Genomic DNA, 24,190 nt, shown 5'->3' with positions numbered 1-24,190 from the left:
AGGGGGGTTGTGAAATAAAAATTGAAGCTATAAACATCTTTAATTTAAATGAAACGCTCAGACACCAGCTTCACACTCATAAATCTATGTGCAATGTTTTAGTTTCTATGTTTGTGTATGTTTGTGCGTGCGCGCTACCTGTGGGCGAATCAGTGAGGCTGCTGGTGGATCGCCGGCCTCGGCGTGTCAGGAAGCGATCGCTGACCCTCTTGGCCTCTTCAAGCAGCTCGAGGTTCTTCTGTCGCTCCTCCTCAGAGAGCTGCAGCTCCGGGAGCGGATCTTTCACCAGGTCAATCACATTACCTGTGCTGTCTGAGAAAGACAATATGAAGGACGACACATGTGACACACAAATGCACACAGACCCGTAAAATTTCTGCTTGTTTCTGGTACCAAAATATAAGCAGATAATATGCCGTGAAAAACAAAACAAAACACAAAATTAGGCTTCAAAATATATCAGATCAAAAGTGTATGCTCTGTTGTATCGGAGCAGCAGTGTCTCAAGTGTATTTATGTGGGATTCATTGGTCTAAAATCTCAAAGCAAGGAATAATTCATGGATGGATATCAGCCAGGAAATCAGGTGATGAGTGCTCGCCAACTTGGGGATGATTTTATCGTCTCCTCTTCTCGGAAACGGGCAACAAGCTAAACATCAAAAGTAATCAAAGCGCCAAAAGCATTTCAAGCATGTGTGAATCTCAGGATGCAGATGACCAAACTTAGTCTTAATGTTGTAAAAGTTCTTGTGTATCCACGCACCGTGAGAACATTAATTTATCTTTATACATCGCTGGACAGGTCTTTCAACAAAACTGATTGAAATATATTTTATATAAAAAAAGTCACTGTGAGAAGTCGCGATTTGACAGTGTTAAAAATGTTTACCTAAGAACGGTTTAGTTATGGAAAAACACTTAAAATAAAGTGGAACATTTTTATATGGTGCTGCACTACATCAAATAATAACTATTACATCATAACACAGTAAAAACTACAGTGATGTATGTGTGTGTGTGTGTGGTTTACCCACCTATTGTGGTGATGGGCACCCCGGGGGAGCTTCTGACCATGCGAGCTCTGGGACTGTGTGGTCTGAGAGAGAAAACTGTGATGATCTGGAAATGCTGTCTCTGTTTCAAATTAAAATTGAGAAAGCTACTGGACGATTACCTGGCCTGTTCCAGCGGACGTCCATCCTGATGGACAACCTTAGCCTGCTTTGGGTAGACGATGGTGGGCGCAGTCATGACGACAGCTCGACTTTCACCTGGTACTAACTGTGCAACACAACAAAACTTAAGTGTGCAGCACTTAACACATCAGCCAGTTTGTGATATTAGATTAAACACAACCTTAATAAGGAACAGATCTTTTTAAATTAAACTTGAACTTACACAATAAAAGGGTTAAAGGTAGATTTTGAACATTAACTTAAACCTCAAACTACATATTCCAAAAAAACAAAAAAAAGAGCCAAATTTCAACAAACCAGTTTAAATCTGGCACTAACAGGAGAATATCGATTTGACCCACTTAAGCACAAAGAGGTCTGTCGCCTCTAGTAGGTTATGATGAACACTATTGTGGAATAGCTTCAAAAGGCTGCTAAAGGTAAGTACGCAAATAAATACAGACTGACATGAAACCCTTATTCTTTGAGAGGTGCTCTTAAAGCTTATCTTTGCAATAGATTCTTGAAAAAGGAGTCTTTCTGCTGCAGACAGGCTGCTGATTCAACGTGGCTCTGTTCCTATAAGGGTGGATACTTTTATAGTGTTTGCTTCTGCACTGAAGATTATATTACACAGTTTCATTACTTTCTTCAGAGAGTTCTTATCTAGCTTGTGTGTTTATGAGGTAAAGGGCACTGTTCTCTGAGGTTTAGCCTGTTTAACTCTTTATTATCTCTCGGATAATTAATGACTCAAACTCGGAGTCTGTCCCATTAAGATCTGTCCTTAAAGTCTTTGAAAGCATTTCTAATCTTTATATATTTCAAGGGTGAGATCGCTCAAATGGCACACAGATAAAACTTCTGATTATTACCATTACCATCACCACCAGCCTATCACAGGGCTAACAAAGAGAGACAGACAACTATTCACACTCACGTTCACAGCTATGGCCAGTTCGCCTAACCCCACTAACTGCATGTCTTTGAATTTGGGAGGAAGCCGGAGTAGCTAGAGAGAACCCACGCAGACATGGAGAGAACATGCAAACTCCACAGAGAAAGACCTAGGATATTCTTCCTGTCAGCCAACAGTGCTAATCTCTATGCCATAAATACTGAAAAAACTAATAACTCAGACGGATCAATTAAGAACATAACCCCCCAAAACGTAACCAATCATGGGGATCATGACAGGAAATGCTGCTGATGTCACAGAAAAATGCAGGCTGGAGTAAACTCTGGTGTTTTAAACACAATATAATTTAAAGGAGTGATGTTTAGCTGGTGGGGGTGGGGTAGGGGAGTCATGTGACATTAAACAGACATTAAACAGATAGAGGATGTGGTCATTGAACGGGAACTCAAACCACGGCTCCAAACCTGAGAGCCCAGTCCAACTCTGGTAAACCTGAATTAACCATGGACTTGTCTCACTGAAGAAGCTCTTAAGCAGGGTTTTTTTTTATCTTGTTGTATTTAGCTTCATAAGTAATTTTAGATATAAAAATGACTGAGGCCTTGATCTATGTGACCTCACAGTGGCAACAGGCATCTCTGGACAGCTACATTTCCACTATAAGGAAACTACAATCATTTACGTTGTACAAAATAGTGACATATGCATCTATGCAAGTTTTTACAATACTTTTTTTTAACGATAAGCAGCAAAAGACCTGCATTTATAAACTTTGCCACACATTTTCTTTTAAAAGTTGGTAAAATGCTTTTTCCCATCTAACCAAAGGGCTCAAATTTGTCACAAAGGACATAAAGCAGATATTTTACAGAGCCAAGGTATTTGTCAGATAGTAAAAAAAATCCTGCTGTGCAAACGTAAAAGCAGCTTTTACCCTTTTTTAAACACCTCACTTTACCTTGGCTCAGGGAAAGTTATTATGACAGCCGAAGTGACTTTCAAAGAATCGTAAAGCATTCATCAGTCACCGGAATGAAATTCATTTCCAAACATTTAGTGGCAAATAACTAAAACATGAGTGCAAAAAAAGGAAAGTATGTACCAAATCAGTTGCCAAAATTTCAGTTTGTTAACTTCTGTCATTCTTTGCAAAGCGCTGCCTTGGTCTGACAACAGCAGGGAACATTTGTTCAAGGCTTAGTTAAGGAAAATATTGCTTTGCTCTCACTTGAAAAGGAATGAATCAGTGACTTCTTCAGTGAAGGAACTTTTTTCTGAGGGAAAACTCAACATTGATAAAAAAAATTCCTTTCAGGGCCAAATGAAGTATGAAGTCAGATGTTTTACCTAAAAACAGAATATCAAACAGGGACAGCGTCTGCACTTACTGTGCTGGGAGAGCTTGGGGAACTGTCCATCTCCTCTGGAGAGTCCTCCTCTTCCTCAGGCAGTGTGGGCATGGCCGGGTGCAGAGAAGGGCGAGAGCGGGTGTGCGGGAAAACAAAAGAGGTCTCAGCAGCAGCGTCACCGGACTCCTTGAAGTTACAGTCACTTTGTTCGAGAGGAGATGTCTGCAGCAAGTCTCGCTCTTCTTCCTGAAGCTATAAACACACAGAAAACCAAATACATGCATTTTAAGCATGATTAGAGGCATGCTGAGGAGAGCTCCTTCCGATCAGCAGCAGTTATTAAACTAGTACTTTAGCCACTTTTCAGAAGAATGCTCTTTCTGCCTAACCACAGCTAAAAAAAAAGGATAAACCAGAACTAAGAAAACCATTGCACTGCACAAACAACTCCCAAAATAGCTCCATTCTGCACATTAGTGAGATTTCCCAGCGTACTGTACATATGCATCAGAAATGAAATCACCATGACTCACATCGGATGTATGGGTTTTAAACTTTCATGTGAGCATGATGATTTCCAGTCACAGCATCAGGAAGCGTCAGAGAATAAAATAACATGAAACATGCCAGGAGTTCATATTGGGAGTTATAACAGGAGCAACAAGACTTCAAGGAATGCTTCCTTATTCACACAGAGTCACCACAGTGGGTAGCTCTGCATTTTCGATTTGGTAGATTTTTATATCAGATGCTTTTCCTAAAGCAACACCAAAGGCATTCCTGTCTGCTTCCAGGATTGAACAGGAGAGCTTTTGCTTGTTCGGCAAATGCGTAAACCACTACACCATGAAACACTTAAAAAAAGAAGAAGAAATCCTTCTTTGTCTGGTTCATGATCTTAATGACACGCTGTCTAAATTCAAAAGAAACAACATGCAGCATCTCTGCTTTACAGCACAAGTGACTGAAATCACAAACAAGCACTGCTCACGAGTGAGCCTGCAATGTTTCATGTGCTTTTCTTCCCACACTGTGACTTTCAGCAGGCGGTTACTGTTTTGAACACAAACAGTGACTGGGATGCGCTTTGTTGTTATAAAACGCTGCTACAGTCAGTTTAACTTGCTCTCACAGGCTGAATGAGGCAACAAGCTCCCGAGGGGCAGCGCAAAACAAACAGAAGAACTTGTAGATAAATTATGAAAAAATTATTTAGTGGATGGTGGATGGAGGATTACTGAGAGGAAGAGACTCATGTCTCATTCACTCCAATTAATTAAAGCTTTCCTGACTAAAATTATACAGTGCTGTAAAAAAGTATTTGCCTTCTTCCTTTTTTAATTTTGCATATTTGTCACATTTACATGTTTCAGATCATCAAAAAAAATTAATATTAGATAAAAGTAACCCATGTTACTTGCAGTTGCAATTATTAAAAAAGACTAAGCCAAGTTCAGTTTCACTAGTCACACCCAGGCCTAATTACTGCCAGACCAAGAAATCACTTAACTAGAACCTATCTGACAAAGTAAAATAGGGTAAAAGATCTCAAGAAACACCACATCATACCATGATCTAAAAATCATCTGAGAAACAAAGTCTATCTATTTGAAAAGTATGACAAAGGCATTTTTAAGGTTTTGGGACTCCAGTGAACCACATTGAGAGCTTATTATTCACTTATTCACAAATGGAAAAACCTGAATAGTCGTGAACCCTTTAAAGACTGTCTGGCCAACCAAAATTACTCCAAGAGCACACTGACAACTCATCCAGAAGGTCACAAAAAATCCAGAAGAACATCTAAAGATCTGGAGGGCTCATTTGCCTCAGTTAAGGTCAGAGTTAATGATTCAACAATAAATGATAAATGGTCTGTATTTGTATAGTGCTTTTACTCAGTCCCTAAGGATCCCAAAGCGCTTTACACATCCAGTCATCCACCCATTCACACACACATTCACACACTGGTGATGGCAAGCTACATTGTAGCCACAGCCACCCTGGGCGCACTGACAGAGGCGAATAAGAAAAAGACTTGGAAAAAATGGCATCAAAGTCGAGGCCATTAAGGCTCAAAAACTCTCTGATGCGGCTGAATTAAAACAATTCTACAAAGAAGATTGGGCCAAACCCCCTCCACAGCGATGTAAAAGACTCATTGGCAGCTATTGGAAACACTTGATTGCAATTCTTGCTGCCAAGCTTGGATTTGACTAGGGGCATTTACTCTTTTCACACAGGGCCAGTTAATTTTGGGTAATATTTTTTTCTCCTTATTAAATTAAATCGCCATTTAAAAACTGCATTTCATATTCACTCAGATTATCTTTGTCCATCCATCTTTTCTGCTTATCTAGATCAGACAGCTGGAGCCTATAACAGCTGCCACAAGAAGCCAGTCTGGTGCAGGGTCAACACATAGATACAGTCAACCTTTCATATTTACAGTCATCACCAATCAATCTAAGCTCATGCATGTTTTTGGACTATGGGGGAGAGCCAGAGTACCAAGAGAGAACCCAGGCAGCAGACCTAACCATTTCACCACCGTGCCGATATCTTTGTCTAATATTAAAATTTGTTTGATGATCTAAAACATGTAAGTGTGAAAAATATACAGAGATATAACAACATATGGGCAGCATTAAGAGGAAAAAGCCAACTGCAAACAAAGTGAAGCAGGATTTAGTTTTGAGGAGAATGAAAATGAGAAAAATGCCTCAAATTTGCCAATTATATAAAAATCTAAATAATCTTGGCCCCAAGATAAGACCCAAAGAGCAGGGAACGATCAGCGAACATGAATTTAAATGAGTGCAAAGATTAGTGTAATCATCAAAGCTGAAGCTGTAAAGGCCGTGTAATCAAAATTTATGATGCGGCTCTTGCAAATGTGTAACATGTAGAATATTTTATTAACCAAAGAGAAGAAAACAAGGCTGTGTGATTCAGTATATATCATAGTGGTACATGTGAAAACAACAAAACTATTAATCAATTCTCAATAAATGATTTTTAAAAACCACCATGTATTAATTTTACAGCGTTCAAAGTGCTGTCTTATTGAGTCAAACAAAAATACACACACTGGAAAAATAATAATTTATTTGTTCCAGGTCTGAGCTGTTTGAGCTGATCTTTACCATGGACACTGCAGCAGTTACCTGGCTCCCTGAGCTACAAGCCAACCTGACTTGATGCGTGCAGCTTGTTTGAACCATTGTTTGAACACACAGCGCTTCCCTTTTCAGTAACAAATTTATGCAAATCACATGTACTGTATTTTTAAACCACTCTGCGGAGGAGCACGGTACACTCATGATCTACACAACTCCTGTGTGCGCTAATGTGACGCACACATTCATTTGATTTCACCAGAAAAAGAGACATTTGCATAGGTCCAATCAGCACAGATGTGAGCCTTCTTACTGCCTTCTCTTTCAAATCACGTGCAGCAGCTTTGAATAATATGCGCAGGAAAGTGGAAGGTTTGATGAATGAATGGTTATTTCAGAGGTATGGCCGTGTGATGGATGAATCCTCTGAGAATTCAAGGCCAAAATATGCTGAGTGCTGCTCAGTGTCATCACAAAGATGACAAGATCTTGGGAACATATGGGGACAGAAGGGCTGTGAGTCACTGGGGAGGAAATGGGTTGTTTAACTCCTCCCTGCGAGCAGCAAGGACGTTTCCTGAATGCAGGGACACTGTCATATGCGACGGAAGCATTTAAAACAGATGTTTTTATACTTTAAAACGATATTTTACTTTGGCAGAAAAGAGTTAGACAGATACTGGTTGCTTTGTTCTTGAGGAGAGGACGTTTTTATCTTTTTTTCCCCTAATTCTATAATTAACTGTCTTAAGTCTTCAGGTGCTATTTATAAATTTAGAAGAAAAAAACAAGTTTGAGGTCCTTCTGAGTTACTCACAAATGAGCTACTGGTTATTTCTAGCTAACTGCTCTTGAACTTACTGAACTCATGAAACTAATTTTTTCAAAGATTTTTTATTCAGCCATAACCTGATTTGTTTCTAATTATGGACAGAAATATTTAGACAAAGAATTTGAACAATAAAGGAATCGATGATCATGTTTTTGTTAAGGCTCGCTGTGAGGCAGGCAAAGTAGGATCCAAATGGAAATAAAAATACAAACTAAAGTTGCTCGGGAACAAATAAGCCATGGCAAGGAATCTTACTGAGAACACATGAGGGAGAACATGACAAAGAGCAGAAGGAAACTGTGGACATAAATACACATCAGGTAATTAGGGAGCAAGAAAGCTGAGGAAAACAAGACTCAGGCAAACAGAATCCAACTAATGAGACAAGGGGAAGCAAAACTAAACACACCACACAGGGGACAAGGGACTATCAAAATAAAACAGGAAATAGCAACCACTCAGACCAGGAGTACGACATGTGAACTTGAAACAGGAACAGGATATAAACAAACATGGGGACATATCTGACTGGGGAAACAGAAAGGGATTACGAATGGTGATATAAAATATAAAATATATAAACCACAAATACAAGATTATCAGAAATACAAAACCAGAAAATCCCAAGCACCCTAGAAACTCAAAACTCCGGGTCCAAGACCAAGGGACCAAGAGGAATTCTAAGAAGAAGCCCAAACAAAGTCAACCTACTCTGCAGGAGGTTAAATGGTGTGGTGTTTCTTCAGCAGACCGTGAGACTGAGATAAATATTGCATAGTAACTGAATCACTCTAATTATTTCCTGCAAAGGGGGGGGGTCAGAACACACGGGCCTGAGTGGCAATAGTTAAAGCCTTCTTTCCTTTACTTGCACAAAGAGAAGTAAAACAAAAGTACTTGTTGATTTGATGAGGAAGCTTCATATTGCAGCATACTTTAGTGGTCACTTTTTCTGTGGAGGGAGAAATAAGTACCGGCATCCTGCTCCCCTCCTCCTGTTACATAAGCTCATTCCCTCTCGCCAGATTTGTTTAAAATTTGGTTGCGTGAAGCATAGAGCACAGGCCAACAGAGGAAGTGGTTACCACGCAGTCGCAATCTGAGATAACAAGTCAGAGGAAGTGTCAGAAAGAAAAAATGTATTGATGGCAATACACTCATTTAAATGAGGGAACAGACTAAATCCACGGGCTTCAGAAAATGCATGGTCACATATGAAGGCGTAGGAAACATGAGACAGAGTTTCACATGCAGACAAAAAACACTTTATGTAAACTCACACCAACAGTTATCTAGAATATCATTTACCCACAAATATTCATGCACATGTTTGGTAAAGCTGCAGAGACCATAACTAAACTGAAACTGCATGCGTCCACCACTGTGGATAGACCTCATAGCTCCTTGCAGCCGATCATCTAAACCTGTCCACAGAGAGCATGCACCTTACCTGAGTTGGGTGCTGTAGTGCTGTAGAGAGAAACACACACACACCGCGGCTGATCTCTCCAAGTCAGACCGACTTCCCACAGTCAAAGCGTCACCCTCAGCCTTTCCTTCAGAAAACTCCTCTACCCTCAGGGCTTCTCCTTCCTTCTCCCGTCCCCTCTGTTCCCTGTCTTTTTTCAGCAGCAGCCTCTCTTTCACTCCTGGGAGCTTTGACCATTTAAGGAGAAGGGCTCTGTGAGCTGCTGTGCAGTGTGTGTCTCTCTGTGTGTGTTTGTGTGTGTGTGTCAGACCGCTGCTCCCCTGATCATCCCTCAACTTAACTTAAAGCTGAAGAAAGATACAAAATGATGTTATAGTTGCTTCAGAGTTTGTGTGTGTAAGTGTGTTATTTTTTCACTTTTTACTTTGTCAGATGCGTACGACACTTTTTTGCATGTTGTGGTACGTTTGCATGTTTGTGAGAAACTGATGGATCGATTGTGCCTGCCTGAGCTGTGTTTACTCTGCTGGCTAGGAGGAATCCATGCATCCACTTCCAGGCTCTTGAGGTCCATTAATGTTTAGTAAACTGCCCTTCCAAAGCTTCTGTTATTTTTGCTACTTTGTCTTAAAAGTGCTGAAATCATCTTGAGTTTTGATGGGATAAAAAAAGAGGACAGCAGTCACATTGTTTTTATGAGTACAGCTGACTTTTACAGCAAATTACAGCATAAAATTTTTATTTAACATGGGCTTAAGTCTTAAGTAATCATGTGTGAAGGAAACTGTTGTTGAAAGGAGGAACTTGTGATAAAAAGTCAGCTGTTTTCCTTATTTGATACGACTATTGCGATGATTATCTTAATGCTATTTTGCCAATAACATTCTGCTGTTTTATTAAGCAGGCAATGATGATGATGATGATACTAGAGTATACAAATAAATTAAAATAAATGATCAGATTATTGTTGCAGACAAACTATTTGCTATTTTACCCTTTTAGCAGGTAATTGTTTAGTGCATCTGGGGACTAAACAATTAACTACTATAAGGGTTGCTCCTGGGGTGGGGGGGAGATTCTGTGTTTCAAAGGGTCACAAAATAACTTGTGATTATAATTTTATCCACTCAAACCAACCCTGATCAATTCTGCTGAGTGGTAATTAGTTTTGGTACCTACTAATGCATACGTGTAAGAAGTGTAGTCATGTGACTCCATGGCGTCGTATAAAAAAATAAGTACACCCCAGGATTCAGTAGCTTGTAGAAGTACCTCTAGCAGCAATGACTTGAAGTATGTACGACTTTAACAGTGTTTCATATCGTTGGGGAGGAAATATGGCTCACTTATCTTGAAGTGTTGCTTCAGTTCATTGAGGTTTATGGGCATTTTGCATTATGCACAGCTCTGCTGACACCTTGCCACAGCATTTCCATCAGGTTGCAACACCTTTTCTTTTTCAGCCACTCTCTTGTAGATTTACTTCAGGGCTCGGGATCATTGTCTCATTGCATGACCCAAATATGATGATGTTTTCATTTGTCCAAAGGACATTGTTCCAGAAGCCTTGTGGTTTGTCCAGATGCAGCTTTGCAAACCTTAGCCATGCTCTTCTTTTTAGAGTGAAGAGGCTTTTCAAACAACTCACAGTTCTTTCAGTCTATATCTAATTGTACTGACATGAACTTTAACATTTAACATGCTAACTGAGGCCTGTAGAGTCTGAGAAGTATTGTACTGTCTGACCTTGGGGTGAATTTGCTGGAACCTCCACTTACTGGAGATCGCAGCATTTTGTAAACACACACCTGAATGCTCGAGACCAGCAAACTGCCAAAGCCTCCACTTTTCCAGAGAGGCTCACAAATGCTGATGATCGATTAGTCAAGGTCATTTGATTATCAGCACCTGGCTGTGACTTACCTCCTTAAATCCTCTGGAAACAATACTTACATTTTTGCAAGTCTGTATAGAGTCCTGTGAAAAATACATTTTTCTAACAGCTGTATGTACAGTCTAGTCATTTAACCCTATTTAAAGCCAACCATTTGTATAATTTCCTATCATCTGCCAGAGACGTCCTACTCATTACTTACCCCTTGCCAAGTGATGAATATTACTCACTTTACTTTATCTGGTTTTAATGTGTTTTTATTTAAAGCTTTTTTTCTTATATACTGGTTGTGCTGTAAACAACCAGTATATAAGACATTTATGATACACCACCAAGTTTATAAGACGCTATTATGTAACTTTAAGTAGATAAGTGTTAACTTTAATAGAAAATAAAGGCAGTCATAATAATATAAACTAGCTCCACAAGAAAGCATACTTCTTCCGAAACATATTTTACCACAGTATCTCATCAGCTATCGTAAAATAACGATCCTAGCATATGCATCTATTTTGCACGTTTGTATGTTCCTTATCTCCTCCTAGACGAGTGGACCAAACTTGATAAATCTTTGCTGAAACACTGCTCTAGGTACTCTGACTGCAAACATCTAGATGGCAGACACAAATATTTTATAAAAAATATATTTGTATGTTTGATGGTTCAACAGTGAACTAAATGGGATTAGATTAGATGCACAGTGCATCACAACATGATACTATACCTTTATAGCACAGGGTTTTTTAGGTTCATTAAATGTTTGTGTCCTGCTTCTACATGTTCCATTAGTAGATAAAAGTACGCTGTCACTTATTTTTAGGGCAACTAGAGTTTATTTAAAGAGTAAAAAAATATTATTATTTCCCTTTTAAAGCAGGGGCTAGAAGTAAAACGAAGTAGTCAAACGAAGCAGTCACACTTTATCTTACATTGGCAGCCTAACATATATACACATTTCTCACAAGTCACTTCAAAAACCATAAAAGACATAATAATCACACCTAACCTTCAGTTCTGCCTCTCAAATATAAAACAATAGTGCATTTTACAGTAATGGAACAGAGGGAACGCTTACTTACCGTGCTGTAGCTGCTTCCTCCTGTGCCACCTGTGAGAAACAGAGCACAGACAGAGAAAACAGATTGATTTGCATTTAACAGGAAAGCATGTGCAATGCAAATGTCAGGGGAGAGTTAAAAAAAGAAAAGACTAAGTGAAACATGCAGAGAGAGAGAGTGAAAGAGACAAACAGAAACAGAAAACAAATAGGGAAGAAATAAATTGAGTTTTCTGCTCTGTGAGGCTGCTGCCAGCAGCATGATATTCATCAGGTTGACAGAACTACTGTAACACCCCTTTCAGGAAGTACGTTCCCCACAAACCACCTCGATAACTAGGGGCAACAATAACCTGGCAACTGTCTTAAGTGCATGAGGTGTTTGAGCCGCTGGTTGAAAGCTCTTGTCTGCTGCTTTAGGGGCTCCTGATACCAAGCAAAGGGTTTAATATCAGCAACTTTCAGACAGAAGCACCCTCAGAGCTTTAAAGTTCTACTTTAGAGGTAATGAAAGAGCTGCACAAGAACAAGTATTATTCCTGCATAAGAAGACACAAAGGGGGATACAGTACTAGAAACACTCTCAACTGGCTTTATTTTCCAGCTGTTGAGTTGTAGCTTATGAAAAAGTGCAAATCAGACTCTGAAACATTCTGCGTAATGCAATACAGTCATTCACAGCTAGTATTTACCTTATAAATCCTTTCACAAGTCCATGAGGGAGAAAAAAAAACTTGGACTTTTTTCCTCGCCAGATCAAATTCTTTCTATTAGTGGAAGAAGAGTTCAACCTGCCTACAAATGAATTCACACTCCAGCTTCCAGCTGTTCTTGCCATCTTTCTCTCACTTAAAGATTGCCCCGCGAAAGAGCGCACCGTTTACAGCCACCACATACCAAGCAGAGCACAGAGACCCACTGCTTTTCTAAATTATTTACATTCAGGCTTCAGGGGATCTTTAAGCTTTAAGTAACCTGACTGTGCTTTGTTTTAAACAGAGACATATAACTTAAAAGCAGGTTGGTATGCCTAGTGTTCATTTAGTATCCCAGATCAATGCTTTATTAGTTCTAGGAAGACTGAAAAGTGTATAAAATAGTTTTACAGCCACCACCACAGGCACTGCAGCACTCAGAGACATTGAAAACCTGAATATTTATTATTCTTAATCATACTGTTTGCTAGTTTATAATCAGCAGTCACGCTAGCAGCACTTTGGACATGAATGATAGAGAGTTGCTCAGCAGGTTCACCAATACAGTCCACAATAAAACCCCCAGCTGATGGAGTGCTATGATTATTCCTCAGTGGGATGAATTTCACTGATTTTAGTCATACACATGCAAGTGTATTGTCTAGTTTAACATATGATCCTTAACACAAGATGGTTTTTATACACTGAAATAATTCCTGCATGTTTATAGAAATGAGACGATAAATATGGCATAGCTTTCCACAGACTGTATAAAACGATCGAAGCAGTTGACTTAAATGGGAAGTTGTTGTGTATAAAGTTGAAACTTGCATTCTTTCTAATGGCTAGTCAGGCTAATTTGGTTGCAAAAGTCTGATCTTACCGAAAATTAACCATTTTTCACTTGATTTATGACATTAGTAAACACTGATGTTGTGCGAGGGTAACACACCAAGAAGCCAATAAAGAAATAAACTGAGCAGAAGTGAGTTCAGCTTATTGGCGCGACCTTCCACCACAGTCCCAGTTTCTCGTGTAAGCTTTGGCCTCCTGCATTTTGTAACTCATTAAAATACATAAGTGAGTGCAGACTGCACTCCTGTCAGCTTCTCAGTTAGATCTACTTCTCAGTTGTGCAGCATTCGTCTCGCTTAAAATACACTGCAAGAAGCTGAGTGTTCAGTTGTTCTCTTAGCTACGTTTGTGTTAAGTTTTGAAGTTTAGAACAGTTCTAACTAGCAAAAAGGTGTAAAAGGGATTATATAGGTTATATAGAGAAAGAGATTATATGGCATATAGTCTGTAGTTGTATTGAAGTTTTATATGTGTGCATGTATGAATGTGGAGAGAAAAGAGACGTCCTCATAGTGACAGTTTACTATTACACACTATTCAAATCAACAGACGTCAAACAGAACAGAATAACCTTTATAACCATGTAAGATAAAGTGTTTACTGTTCATTCTGACGCAGCCTTTGCCCGTGTGGATGCAGTTTCATATGCTAAGCAAAAAACAACCATAAGTGTACTGGAATATAAACTTTAGATTGGGGGGGAATAAAATAAACAATTGCACACTGAGGCAAACACTGTAAGTTCATTTAACATCACATGAAAATATAAATCCACCCACTGGTTCACAGGAGTTTCTACAAGCTCCAAACTCTGTATCACTAATAAACAGTTACATTTAAGACTGGCTTGTTTTTGAGAAAGCAGAAAGTGGAAATATTTGACCTTTCTTGACAAGATGGGACACAAGTGACCTTTGCTTTGGCCAAAGTACCTACCACAATAATACATGTAGAAAGTTATTAGTGTACACATTAGTGAACAGATGTATGTAACATACAGTGTCCTTTCTGATTTCTTCTTCTTTTTTTGCATATTTCTCACACTTAAATGTTTCAGCTCATCAAACAAATTTTAATATTATTCAAAGATAACCTAAGATGATGTAAAATGCAGTTGGTAAATTGTGATTTTATTTCATAAGGGAAAAAGCAATGCAAACCTACTCCTAAACCTAATAATTGTATGTACCACCCTTTGATAACTGATCATGAGCCATGCTGGGGGTGAATTTTGGCCCACTCTTCTTTGCAGAACAGTTTTACTTCAGCCACATTTGAGGGTTTTTGAGTATGAATGTTTTTTAAGGTCGTGCAAAATCATCTCAATCAGATTTAAGTTCAGACTTTGACTAGACGAGACTACTACAAACCCTTTAAGACATAGAGTTACTGGTGTGTTTGGGATCATTGTCCTGCTCTCTGAGCTGATGAATGAAGATTCTCATTCAGGAGTTTCTGGTAGAGAACAGAACTCATCCAGAACTCGTCCAGGTGCTGAAGCAGCAAAGCAGCCTGAGACCATCACACTACCACCACGGTGTTTGCCTGTTGTTATGATGTAAGCCAGACGTGACGGGACTCATCAGTCTCATCAGTGAGATGAGAGGATTGCAGTTCTTTAGATGTTTCTCTTGGTTCTTTTGTGACCTCGTGGATGAGTGGTTGATGTGCTCTTGGAGTAATTTTGGTAGATCAGCCACTTCTGGGAAGGTTCTCCACTGTTCCAGGTTTTCTCTATTTGTGGATAATGGCTCTCACTGTGATTCAAAGCCTTTGAAATGACTTTGTAACCCTTTCCAGACTGATAGACGCCATTGACTTTGTTTCTCAGTTGTTTCTTTAGATCACTGAATGCTGTGTTGCTTTTTGAGATCCTTTAAGCTGCTTTACTTTGGTTTCTATTGTGATTTCTTGATTCAGCAGGTCTGGAAGTAATCAGCCTTTGGTGGGGTTGGTGACATTGAACTCAGATTTCCAAAAAATGCAGTTTATTGCAGTTAATTCATGATTTAAACAGGGGACAGTTAGTTTTTCACACAGGGCGAGGTAAGTTTGGATTGCTCCTTTTCCTTTAATAAATGAAAATATCATTTACAAACTGCATTTTGTATTTACTTTGGTGATATTTGTCCTATATTATTTTTTGATTATCTGAAATGTTTAAGAGTGACATCAAGTCTCTAAAAATATGTTTGTAGAAAAAAAGTACTTGAACTTCAGCGTGTTTACATAAAGCATTAGTCTACGTCCCCTGCTTTTCCCCATGCCCCATTTTGATAGATATCATACACTCCCACCAGAGCTCTCCGCTTCCCCCTCACTGTACCAGCTGCTGTGTGCACAGTTTATTTCCAGACATCCTCAGGGATTGCCATTATAAAAGGAAGTAGCTTTAATTAATGTGCATCTAACAGAACCACATTAACACAGATGATGGATCTCTGATATGCATACCATTCATGGACCTCTGTGGAGGCTCACTGACTTCTGGGCTTAATGGAGGTGCAGGAGGAGAACGCTCTGTTCCACACGCTTCCTCGGGTTCAGCCGTTAACCGTTTGGCATCTGCTTCATGATCATTTGGCAAATTTAGATCTGGAGACTTCAGGAAAATACAGACAAAAACAACTGATTGCTACTGTTTCCACTGGATTACAAGTAAAATAGGTGATGGGCTTTAAGGCTGTGCGCATGAAAAATTTGTGGAACACTTTGCTAAATCCTGTGAGAATGTTTATGTGATCCTGCTGGTTGTGCTACTGCATTACCAAAGAAAATGCAAATAAATGAGCATTGCTCTTTTTTGGAAGTTGTTTGGAATCACCCACTTCCAACAGTGGATCACAGCGCAGGTAAAAATAGCAACAAGAGTAAAATTCTACTGACCAATAAAATGTCAATTTTCCCATAGAAATAATACATTAGATTAGAAATAAATATTTTATAACATGCTGGTGGGAATTCTTCCACGTGGTTTTATTTTATTTAACCCTTTCATATATAGTGCTCACTACAGTGGACAGCTATTCAAAGGCTGTTGTCTTGTGTTTGTGTCAGTGTTGATGGTATACTTGCACATAAACCACTACATTGGACACTGATGTGTCACTCCATATCCTGAACATGTAAAAAACTCTTTGAAAAGTACATGTTTAAAAAAAATGAAGTTCAAAAATCTTTTTTTCATGCCTAAAGATGAATAAAAATACTTAAGAAAAAAATCCAGATTGAGCTTGTCATAATTCGTGCATGAAAGGTTTCAATAAAGATACAATTAACTTTGATTTTATGTAAAGCAGAGATGGGTTTCTAACACAGACAAACCTGAGTTGGAGCATTTTCTGTGATCCTGGCCTCCAGCATGTTTAGCTCCTCATCAGTGTTTGCAGCTCTCCCCAGAGCCTCCTCCACCCTGTGAGTGATCCCTTCCATCCTCACTCTCACCTGGCTCACCCTCTGCTCGCTCTTCCTCACCAGCTGGGCAGTCTCCAGTGCGTTGTTGACCATCGCCTCCATCCTCCTCAGGGTTGCCAGAAGCCTGTCTGTGGTGTCCTGCTCTGAAGCTGCTCCGTCTGTGATACTAACAGGATCTGTGACCACTGAAGCATCCTTCTGATCTCTCGCCTCTTTCTCCGCAGTTCTGTCTTCTTTTCTCTCTGTATTGCTTCCTTTGTCAGTATGAAGAACTCTATTGGTGTTTTTTTGCTCGGTGTGCTCCTGTGACGATCTTAGTGATGCTTGCAGGTGGCAGACCTGCTCCCTCATACCAGTGATCGTCTGCTCTGCTTCCCTGAGCTTTGCTTGCATCTCAGAGAGCTCCTGAATTGACTTAATGTCTTTACTTCGGACCTTAGCCCCCTCTACGCTGAGGGCTTTCCACCACTTCGCCACAGCCACCTTCTTGGCCTCCTTGATGGGAATCTGGCTCCCACTCTGACTTTCCTTTTGTTCCCTATCCCAGGCTCTCTGCTGATCCTCCACCTTCTCCCCTTTATCCTCCCACACATACTTGTACAATTCGAGCTCCTGCAGCCTGAAACCACCACCACAGCTTTATAAACATCACTGTAATGTCTATAGTTACTAAGGGGTACTAAAAGTGCACTTATCCCTGATACGGTCTTGCACACGGAAGATGGTAACTGGTATGATTATGTAATGGAGATGCCCATAAATACACTGTAAAAACCAGACACTCTTTTTATTAGCTTAGCTTCTCAGAAGAAAGACTAACATCAACCAAAACCAATCTGTTACCATAAGAGGAGAAAGGGAGGTTACAAAAAAATCACATACACATTGAGAAGCTGCTGCTTGATTCTTGCCTGTTGCTGTTGAGGAAAAGGCCTCTCCTGCATTTCCACAGGAGCACAGTCCTGTTTGTGAGAGAAGACGAGTGAGATTTCTTAATATGTACGTTACTGCTATAATGAACATCATCCTCACCCTCTCGAGATATTTATTGTGAAGAAGGTGAGCTATTTCTGCACTCGTGATCCTTTGGATGATGCTTTGAATATCGTCGCTGTGCGTGTGGGATGGGAGACTTATATCATCTAAAGCTCTGTGATACTCCTGCAAATGAAGGAAGCATGAACTACGTGAAATGAGCGGTGCTGTTAAAAGATAATCTGCAGGCAGCAAACATTACTGACCTGCTGCATATCCTTCATCTCACTCTGCAGAGAGCGATGGTTTGGAGGCTCACGACTGTAAAGTCCTTGAGGGCTGATACGGTGTCTTTCATACCTGTCAGAATTCAGCAGAAAAAAAATCACTCATTCATAAACCATGTGTTTTGTTAAGATAATTTATACATTTTTCGATTCACATTCACAGTGCCTGAAAAAGTAAGCCAGTGTATAAGTGCCAAAAACTGCAGTTGCACAAAATGGCCAGTTGAGGATGGCTGCAAAAGGGAATCCATAGACAAACGGCTCACATAGAAAGTGGCATGTGCTTAGAGCAAGGGTGTCAAACTTATTTTTCATGGCAAGCCACATGCAGCCCACTTTGGCCCTAAGGGGGCCGAACCATCAAATCTCCCTTTCTGCTGTGACAAAGAAAGCAATCTGTCAGCACAACTCTGGACTTTATAGAATTACACAAAAGTTTCTGTAGCTGGATTTTGGTTTTGTTTTGTTATAGAAAGAAATTTCTGTAGTAGAAAGTAAAACAAAACAAAACAATGAAACTGTAATTGTTTATTGATTAATTACTTTGTGTAGTATGAATGACCATAAGATGGTTGTTATCAATAAAGATGTAAAAGTAATAAAAGTAAAGATAAAAGTCCTTAATTTATGCTTGTTCTTGTTTTTGGTGTGCAGCAGATCAAACAAGTTAAGAATTAGAAATGACTTCAATTGCACATTCAGGTCTCTGAGACTCATTGAGACACTCTGAGGCATAGTTTTGTGGTAGCAATTTTTTATTCAGTATTTTCAAAAACCTTATTTTTGTGCAATTACCACTACTAGGGAGAACACACACGAGGTTTAAGGCCCGGACAAGTTAGAAACCTTTTGTCCTCCACGATGGAAAATGGCTGAAAATAAAAACTGGGATCACTTAAGGCCAGTTCCTAATTTTATAGATTCTGCACTTTCCAATATAATTGAAATCCAGCCAGATGCTGCTCATTTTACGCTTTCCCTCTTTCGTTTTCGTTCCCTCACCTTTTCCTGACATGCTAGCAGTAAAATACGGTGTTGTGCCAAAAAGTGATTTCCGGTATTTGCCAAAAAATTATTGATGGAATTTAAGCTGTTTTGGCTTGTTGACCTAAAATCGGTCAAAAATCTGTCAAAGCTTCTCTTGTGGAGAACATCTAGTAATTTAGAGCCAAAAAGAACATTCCTATCGCGAAGCACCTGCTGCAATCAGTTTTTGGCAAAGTGACTTTTATATATCCTTTATTTATTGGGCTAAAAAGTGTCGTTGACATTAAAAATGTGTTTTTCTAAGGAGATCTAACCAAGAGGGCAGCAGAAATGGTAAAAATAACATCACAGTTTTATAAACTTACTTGAAGTGACGAAAAAGGACAGAACCGATGATTATATGGGTACAATTACATCATAAAGATACTTCCAAAACAAGTAATTTCTTTATTTTATATATAACCTCTTCATAAATCCTGATCATTACAGTCTATTTACTAATATAAGTAAATACATTAGATTTAAAAAACAAACAAAAACATAGAAAATCACGATCAGTTTTTGGCACAACACTGGCTCCCCCTGTCTCTCTGTGAACCTGGCCTATACCATCACACTTCCTGTCATCAGAACGTCTGCCCCCCTTCCTTCTTTCACATAATGGTATGACCGCAGTCGCTCTTTGCACGTGATTGGTCGCATCTGTGCCCATCAAAATAAAGCTACTCACTCGCTTGGTTAATTCCATTAAGGATTAAAGTTATGCATTATTTATGCTAGCACATCAGCTTACTTAGTGGGCTAACTGATGTGGGATTTTGTGCCTTTAGCTGCGTTATTAAGGCAATTGTCTGACAAATAAGTTTTATGTACAGCTAATTTTACTAACAGCCTGTCCAGGAGGTCTGTATTCTCTCCCCAGTTTTGGGGAGTAAAATTCTAGCATTTTTATTTTTACTTTTGCCCAATTAGGAGCTACTTGTGTCTGTGGATGCAGTAACGCCAAAATTGATGGTTCAAAGTGAGAGCTATGCTGGTAGCTACGATAGTGATAGTGATACCATAGTGATAATTACCATAGTGATAAGCTATGCTGGCTATATCCATCTTTTATTTCCAGACATGGATATTACTCGTGTTAGAGAGTCGAGATTTCTCAGTCTCTGTTGCTCTGATTTTCATCCTCTCTTTTTAAAGCTACAGTGCAAATCATAACACAGTTTGCCACTCAGTTGAATAGCGTAGTATTGTGCTCAACTTGATTCTCCTATAATTCTCAGAATCATAGGAATCTCAAAAGGAGCCCTTTTGAGAAGAGAAAGCAACAGTCAGAACCATGTTACATTTATAAGCAATTAATTAAAAATACCTCAGAAGAACTTGGTTTGAATGTTCGTGTAATCTCATCAGCTCGGATTGCAGACCCTACAACACCGGAATAGAGGAATTTTTTTAGTAATATCTGATTAGCATTCAATATGATGTCATGGCATTTAAAGTATCAACTCTAAGCTTCACAATATCAAACATACCTCTATCATTCTGTGATTCTCCGCATGAGCATTCTTCATCTTTTCCATAAGAATGTCTTTCTAGACAGTTAAAGTTAAAATAAAAAATTTAAAATGTGACAATTTCAACTTTTATTGTTAGGATTTTTTTTTTTTACTTACCTTTGATATTTCTCTGTCTCTCAGTGTCAACATAATCAGAGTTTCCTCAATTCCAGCCTGTGAACATACAGGCTTTTACTAACAACACAAACTCATTACAGTGTAGAAACAATTACACTCATCTCTTCTTACCCTCAATTCAGTGTTGACCTTCCTCAATTTGTTGAGGCTTTCTTCAGAGCATGTTTTCTCAAAGATGAGTTTTTCATTCTGTGTGGAAATGAAAAATGCTCGTTTATGTAAACATCAACTTTATTTTTTATAACGGAGAGCGCACAAGATGTACATTACCTTGTCTTCAAGCCTTCGAATATCACTCTGAAGACATTCAACCTCATTGCTCTGAAGACCAAAAAAAAAAGAGACTTAAATGTAAATAGTTGCCATATAAAATAAGCCAAATGCAGCAGAGAGTTTCACTGTGGGACTGCTGCGAGTTTGACATACCAGTTTGGAGCAGCTATTCTGGGTCCGACTGGCTTTCTCCCGGGCCTCTTTAAATGCTTGACGTGTCTCCTCCAGTTCTTCTGTCAGAGATCTAACTCTCACTGCTGACCTCTGAGCACTGCACATGACAAACCAAGACAAGCAAATTACAAGGTAATTACATGACTGACTACATGAAAAAAGATACTGACAAGAACAAACCAAACAATTAATAAATTAATAAATGTGTGTCTATGAGAAGATTCCTTAAGTAAAAGTCTGAAGGGCCTATTTGTGCCATTTGGAGTAAGTAACTGATGTTTATTTTGTTGTTGATGTTTTTTAAGAAATGGGCTTGTTATATATGTATGGTGGGTGGAATGATTGTGAAGCATAAATTTTTTTATGGCTTTAGAATTTTAAGAAAAAAGAATTGGGTTTTGGATTTTTTTAAACGTTATCTTGAGTTTTCTCTAATCCACACAGGATCAATCCACACCCCTTTTATGCTGATAAAGAGAAACTACCAGTTGTAGTCAATCGTGATCACTAATGAGATGTATATATAGACCTTGGTGGTCTATATATACATACATACATATATATATATATATATATATATATATATATATATATATATATATATATATATATATATATATATATAGACCACCAAGGTCGGTTAACTTCTCATTAGTGATCACGATTGACTACAACTGGTAGTTTCTCTTTATCAGCATAAAAGGGGTTTGTTTTACAGCACCAGCATGGTGGTGGTTGCGTCATGCTCTGGGGCTGTTTTGCTACCACTGGTACCGGTAGTGGAAAATGGATGAAATGATGAAGAAGGCTGGCTACCTATTCTTCAACTTCATCTCAAATCAACAGCTACAAGGTTGAAACTTGGACAGAGTTCAGTGTTCAAACAGGACAGTGATCCCAAACAGACATCAATATTTCTTTTGGAATGGATAAAACATTAAGCTTCTGGTCTTCCCAAAGCGATGACCGTAAACCTATTGAAAATGTATGACTGCACTCCAAAATGGGGCCTCGAAATCAATCATTTTAAATTAACTTAAATTTAAATTTAAATTTTAAATTTAAATTAATCAACAGTTCTGCCAAGAAGAAGTCAAATCTCCATCCAGAATTTTATCAGAAGCTTGTTGATGGTACCAAAAGAGTCTGGCAAGTCATCTTCACTTCATCCCTTCCACCAATTTAAATTAACTCTACCAATTCTGCTAAGAAGCATAGTCAAATATCCTGCCAGAAGCTTGTTGATGCTTACAGAAAGATTCAGTTGAGGTGAAACTTGCTAAGAGATGCTTAAACAAACATTAATGGTGGTGTATGTACATGTATTTAGAGCCTGTTTATATTATTTTGCCCCTGTGTGGATTTTGAGAAAATGAAGTTCTTGCTTCTTTGGTCATTAAAGATGCACACTGTACAATCATTCCACCCTGGAAAAAAACAGTACAGAGAAATCATTAAAAGCCCAAAATTAATACCATTTGTGCCCACAATGAGTTCATGTGAACTTCTACCCATAGCTGGTTTTCAGAGTTTATCTTATTTGTTTAAATATGCTTTTGAATATGTACTCACTTCACAAAGGTGTGTCTGTTTGGCCTTATTAATATGAATAAGTTCACATCTATTAGTTTCACAATAGTTTGATACAAGTTAATCTGAGCAATCTGAGCACTGATCATGTTCAGAGTTAAGATATATGTGTTAAAATATACATGTTGTCCAAACCAGAGTTTACCTACATCAAATATGTGCAGTCTATAATGATTGGTATTGGTATTTCTGCTCATTTTTTAGTCATTAGATGTTTATTACATTGTTACCGATCACAGTTTGTCACTTTAGAAGTGAAAATACATGATATGATATAGTTGAATAATAAAACTTGAATAATAAAACAATCTGCTTTTGCTGGAAGTTATTACAGTAGTGTAATCTTACATGCTGGGAATGCAGTAAACTGTGGAAGAAATTAGTTTATTCTTCACCTGACCAGCTTTGCTCGCAGCTCAGTGATGTCCAGAGTGAGCTGCAGGTTTGTGTCTTCACATTGAGAAACAGTCCTCAGCAGACTACTGTTCTGCTCACTAAGTTTGCGGTTGGCATGCTTCAGTTCAGCCACTGTACATGGCAGGTCTTTTCCATCACTGAAGCCAAAGAAATGGTTACTAATGTGTGAAATCAAACTGATTAGGGAGGCAAACAGAAGCAATGGTTAAACTAGAAAAAAAATATCCAACCAGAAACACAGCTGGCCTTCTGATGACGTCTCTTCACTTTGACAAAATGACAAACCCAGCCCTGAAAGGAAATGAGGAGTAATGAATTGTTTCATATTTAATAAACTGAGTCTCAAAACTCAGAATAAAACCTAGAAACACACCATTTGCATTTACAGGCTCTTCAGATGTGTTTGGCCGAGGTACATGGCTGCTGTCCTCATCAGTACTGTAACACAGAAAAACTGAGTGATATCACAGCTGATTAATAAAATATTTAATTGATAGAAAAGTAGGGAAAAAATACATTTAACTGGACATGGCCTGCTGTGTTTGTAAAAAAGATAAAATGTGATGGACATTGTGGTAGACCATCTTCATCCCTTCATCTTTAAATTATTCTTCCCTTTGTTTTAGATGATTACATGCAAAAGTAATTATTTAAAGTGGAGCTAACTTTAAAAAAAGTCAAAATTAAAATATACTGTTAGGAACTTTAATCTGTAGTAACAAAATATATAATTGGATATGAAGCTTTAGATGTAATGCCAAGGTTGCATAACGTCTCTAATAAGAGAGTTGTGTAGAGTTTAAGTTTCACCTGTCTTCGCTGCACTGGGTGATCCACGTCCTCATGGTGGAGTGAAACGTCTCTCTGCTCACATGTGGGTCCTGACAGTCAGGGTCAAGCAGCCGTTGCAGGGCAGCCAGCCTGTCCTGCCCTGGGCTCTGAGCAGTCATGGTGTGCAGATACTCAAAAATGGTAGAGGCTAACACTTCTCCTGAAGGCAAGAGGGGAAAAGGAGGAAATGAAAAAGACGTCACACCATTACTGCACCGTTTT

At 38.8% G+C, this 24,190-nt stretch overlaps 1 protein-coding gene across 2 annotated transcripts in view; it reads right to left on the bottom strand.

Moving 5' to 3' along the window:
* Positions 1-24,190, bottom strand: part of irag1 (inositol 1,4,5-triphosphate receptor associated 1) — a 36,781-nt gene that overhangs the window by 12,330 nt on the left and 261 nt on the right. Inside the window, exons 3-22 of one of the 2 annotated variants that reach the window (XM_006780165.3) lie at positions 23,948-24,128; positions 23,511-23,575; positions 23,368-23,428; positions 23,116-23,274; positions 21,110-21,227; positions 20,954-21,004; positions 20,795-20,872; positions 20,663-20,719; positions 20,522-20,581; positions 20,359-20,414; positions 17,982-18,075; positions 17,773-17,901; positions 17,623-17,702; positions 16,651-17,359; positions 15,781-15,928; positions 11,799-11,827; positions 3,485-3,697; positions 1,177-1,283; positions 1,037-1,098; positions 139-312 (exon numbers count right to left, since the gene is read on the bottom strand). In XM_006780165.3, coding sequence (XP_006780228.3) covers positions 139-312; positions 1,037-1,098; positions 1,177-1,283; positions 3,485-3,697; positions 11,799-11,827; positions 15,781-15,928; positions 16,651-17,359; positions 17,623-17,702; positions 17,773-17,901; positions 17,982-18,075; positions 20,359-20,414; positions 20,522-20,581; positions 20,663-20,719; positions 20,795-20,872; positions 20,954-21,004; positions 21,110-21,227; positions 23,116-23,274; positions 23,368-23,428; positions 23,511-23,575; positions 23,948-24,128 — 2,631 coding nt within the window. Of the gene's footprint in view, positions 1-138; positions 313-1,036; positions 1,099-1,176; positions 1,284-3,484; positions 3,698-11,798; positions 11,828-15,780; positions 15,929-16,650; positions 17,360-17,622; positions 17,703-17,772; positions 17,902-17,981; positions 18,076-20,358; positions 20,415-20,521; positions 20,582-20,662; positions 20,720-20,794; positions 20,873-20,953; positions 21,005-21,109; positions 21,228-23,115; positions 23,275-23,367; positions 23,429-23,510; positions 23,576-23,947; positions 24,129-24,190 lie in introns of those variants that run through there. The other variant, XM_087839280.1, reaches the window with a different exon arrangement.

This window comes from Neolamprologus brichardi, chromosome 1, assembly GCF_056152115.1.
Source record: "Neolamprologus brichardi isolate AB-2024 chromosome 1, ASM5615211v1, whole genome shotgun sequence".
In the NCBI taxonomy this organism is placed as follows: Eukaryota; Metazoa; Chordata; class Actinopteri; order Cichliformes; family Cichlidae; genus Neolamprologus; species Neolamprologus brichardi.
The sequence above is the reverse complement of the archived record's forward strand: the minus strand, read 5'-3'. Positions and strand labels throughout refer to the sequence as shown.